Genomic DNA, 3,928 nt, shown 5'->3' with positions numbered 1-3,928 from the left:
GTAAATTACAATTAATTTTACTTATATTTATTTGACTTATATATAAAATTATGAAAGTTAAATTATTCATCAATTAGTGATAATATTTCAAAGAAATAATGCGATAACGAAATTTACTTTTTTATCATTTTGCAACGTATTGAAAGAATTCTCTCGTTCTTTTTTAATATCTTTTAATGAGATATCAGAAAAAGAAGACTCCTCATCCGTAGTAACAGATCGAACATCTTGAAATCTAAATATAAAACTATTGTCATAAAAAATGTATATTCATAAAGAATCATTAGACTATGTATTAAAATTTCAAAACAACCTGCGCATATCCTCAACGTTAGGTTCCTGTTTCATCTGTACGACCGAAGTTTCTAGAGTGGCAGCAGCGCTTGCGCTATTACATATTTGTAACGGATTATTTTTGTCAAAGTCCTTTTTTATGAGTACCAGAAGCACATGATGTATAGTAGACACTATTTGTTCTTCGGTTAAAGGCGTGACGGCATTCGTTACATCGTTCTGAAATATAAATTAAATCGCAAATTATATGAAAAATTTTACAGAACGTGTGATAATTTGTACTCGTTAAACACACATATACATACAAATACAGAATAACAGTCATTATTTACGTGGACACTATATATTTTATTTTCAGTAATAACATATGGTTCTTAATCGAATGAATACTTACATGCGGCGAAGAAGTTCTTGTGTAACGATTGATTAGACGCGAAAACTCTTGCGCAAAATTTAGCACGCTCATTTTCGACTTTCTACTGCTCGACAGTCTCGAATGATGTACGCAAACGAACTAGTTTCAAATGACTGCTCGATCGAGCGACTTTGTATACAAATTCATCATAATGACCTCCTGATACATATTATTCACAGTAACGACGGATAATGTTGATTCTCTTGTTCTTTTCAACGCACGTTTTCGAAGAATTACAAATATGTGTCAGAAAAGAATAAACGCGATTTAATAATTAAATATATTTCTGCGTACTTTAGAAACTTGCCTGTCTCTTTCTTAAGTATTTTTGTGACACAAGTGTCTTTCAATTATTACATTTTCTTTAAGCCTGATTTATATAAGACGCAGAACGCGAGTTGCAGGTCGCAAGCTTGTTGTGTCAGTCAATCCGATGTCAGTCAATTTTAAAAATTACTTCGCGATTGGCTTGGAATGCAACAAGCTTGCGACCTGCGACTCGCGTTCTGTGTCTTATGTAGATCTTTATGTAGGATTTTAAACTAATTTTTTAATAAATACGCGGAAAAATATTCGTCCAGATAAAAAGATTTTAATTTTTTCGTTATTTATAACATATTAATAATAGTATAAAAATTGTAATATTAGTATAAAAATTGCATAAAATCCACTTAAATCAATCAACTTAATTTGGATCGATAGATTAAGTGATCAGATACACAATAAAATTTTTGAAATCCATGCAGGTTATCTATTTTTGTGGGAATCATTATTTTTTCTGTAACTGCTCTGTAACTGCTCTGCTCCCACGAGCCATCTTCGAAGTAGTTTCTAAAGTACAATGTGGCCACTCCTCCGCTCTGCCAATTATTCCCTGCCACACGTCGGGCACTGATGGAGCAGCCCGCGAGAGAAGAGGCGTAGGGACATGATAAATCTCCCTCGGGGGAAAAACTAGCCGCCCAAAAATATATGCACGCCGGAGATGGATGGGTGGAGTGCAAGGGCGGTGCCCGGGTACGCAGAAAGAGTTTCGTCTCAGTTTGTTTCTTGGGACTCCTCTCCGTAACTTGGTCCCTTTCTCTCCTCCGTCCCTTGTCGCCCTTGCGCACAGCGTGGTGTCTTTTTGTGAATTTTTTGGCGATCGACCGATTAGGGGAAGGCGGCGCTCGTCAGTCAACTCGGTGGATGAATCTTCGGCATATGCAGATATGCGCGTCGCCACTCTTGGGACTGACTTAAAAAATAAAATTGTACGCGATAAAATTTAACAACACGTTCGACACCGCACCAGCTGCTCATTGAGAGCGCATGTGATGTCTTCCATCTGGAAACTGAGTGATTAATAAAAATCGTCACGATCATTGAAAAAGGTATTAAAGAATTCTTATAAAGTGTCAACTTTTCTTATACGAAAAGTGATAATCTCATTATAAATTCTAATGAATTAAAAGGAAACATTCATAAAAATTCATACATATATGATAGAAAACTAAATAAATATACAGTGGGTGCAAAAAGTATTCGTACAGAGAAAATATTTTTTAAAAGCTTTATCTTTGAAAAATAAATATTATCCAGCGAGAAATGAGTCACCGAATCGATGTCAATACGATGATTTCAACATCAATTTAACGTTGACGATTCTTGTTGGGTAATTAACAATTTATTCATAAAGAATATTCAATTTATTCATACACATATTTATAAAGAAAATAGATGTATGTTCCTTAAAATTATATTTATCAAAAAGATGTTCATTAATTATAGAAAATATAATCTAACATCTAATGTAACATCTGAAAAATAAGTGAAATTTAAAAATTGTATTATTTGGATGCTCAAAATTAATATTTGTATAGTCGAGAAATTTAGCTTTTAAAATCAGGAAAAACATGCAAAGCTCGTTTGTTTATGTTAGAACAATATATTCTTTGCATGAAATTGCTAATTAATATTTATTTTCTACAAATAAGAGTTATTTTATAAAAAATTTCCTTGTACGAATACTATTTGCACTCACTATATACACGAAAACCAGTTTAAAGAACATAAAGATATATAATTCTATATATTAGATACAGTTTGCAAGGCCAGTGTTTGAAGGTTCGCGCTGCTCAGTCCTAGTAAAATATTCTCTTTTCTCTATATATATCTCTCATCCATTGCTTCCGATACACTAATTTCGGCATGTCTTTACAAATGAAAGGCTTCGCTGCGTCTGCATCGTTCCGTAGCAGCTTCTCAAATATTTATTATTTCCGATGCCGAATGTCCTCCGGTCAAAGCTCGAAAGGATACGACACTACGGAGGCGCATTTTCCTTCGCCGCTGCAAACCGCTAATGCACATGCAGCCGCATCCCATACGAGATATGCCGGCGGTCGTTTGAAGTCTGAACATGTTTGAACAGCGGTCATTGTCTTGTCTTCAGTTTCTTCGTTTTCTGTTCTTCGTCTCTGCCGCTACTGCCTCAGCACAGCAATCTCGGTTCAGATAAGAAACGAGTCAAGAAGCGAAAAGCATTTTTTATGACTTCGAAGAAGAAACATTTCGAGCAACGATACGTTATCATGCAGATTCTTCAATGATAATGAATGAATATATCACGTATAATTGCAATCGTTTTTTTTATATTGCAGCAATTTTACCACATTAAAAAAAAAATAGATGAACGAGAGAAAATCATTACTATTTGATTTAAATATAATAAGAAATATCACAATTGTATAGTGTCAGAAATTTTTGAAAATTACTTGGAACACCATCATAAAATCACTTAACTCGACCAGACACAAAGCATGTCGTATTTCGTGACCTAATATTTGACTTTCGCCACATTGGACCACAAGTCCACGTTCGACTGCCGCCGTTTGTTTGCAGTCTGCTTTCGGTTTCGGCTCGCGCCGGGTTGATTTAGGATTTAAGGATTTCCACGTTTGTTATTCGACGATCACGTGGATAAATATACTTGAGATGATTCCTCTATTTAGGCAACCGCGGGTGGGCTCGCCTATTATTCGCGTAGAACTTAATTAATTACTTGCGAATTCGCGAAGACAATTTATAAAATGAATAGAATATAAAAATTTTGTTAAATATAATTTAAAAATATATTTAGGAATAAGTTTTGCATAAAGCAAACATCAATTCCAAATTTTTTCAAGAAGAAAATATTACGAATCTTGCATATTATCTATTATTATTTTCCTGAACGAT

At 34.1% G+C, this 3,928-nt stretch overlaps 1 protein-coding gene across 1 annotated transcript in view; it reads right to left on the bottom strand.

Annotated features, from left to right (window-relative positions):
• The window catches only part of LOC108690737, a 1,660-nt gene extending 900 nt beyond the window's left edge, over positions 1 to 760 (bottom strand). The window contains exons 1-3 of the mRNA XM_018198175.1: positions 689 to 760; positions 320 to 513; positions 118 to 247 (exon numbers count right to left, since the gene is read on the bottom strand). Coding sequence (XP_018053664.1) covers positions 118 to 247; positions 320 to 513; positions 689 to 760 — 396 coding nt within the window. The remainder of the gene's footprint in view (positions 1 to 117; positions 248 to 319; positions 514 to 688) is intronic.
• Positions 761 to 3,928: the final 3,168 nt, after the last annotated feature.

This window comes from Atta colombica, unplaced genomic scaffold (assembly GCF_001594045.1).
Source record: "Atta colombica isolate Treedump-2 unplaced genomic scaffold, Acol1.0 scaffold35, whole genome shotgun sequence".
Classification (NCBI taxonomy): Eukaryota; Metazoa; Arthropoda; class Insecta; order Hymenoptera; family Formicidae; genus Atta; species Atta colombica.
This window is presented reverse-complemented; position numbering and strand designations above follow the sequence as displayed.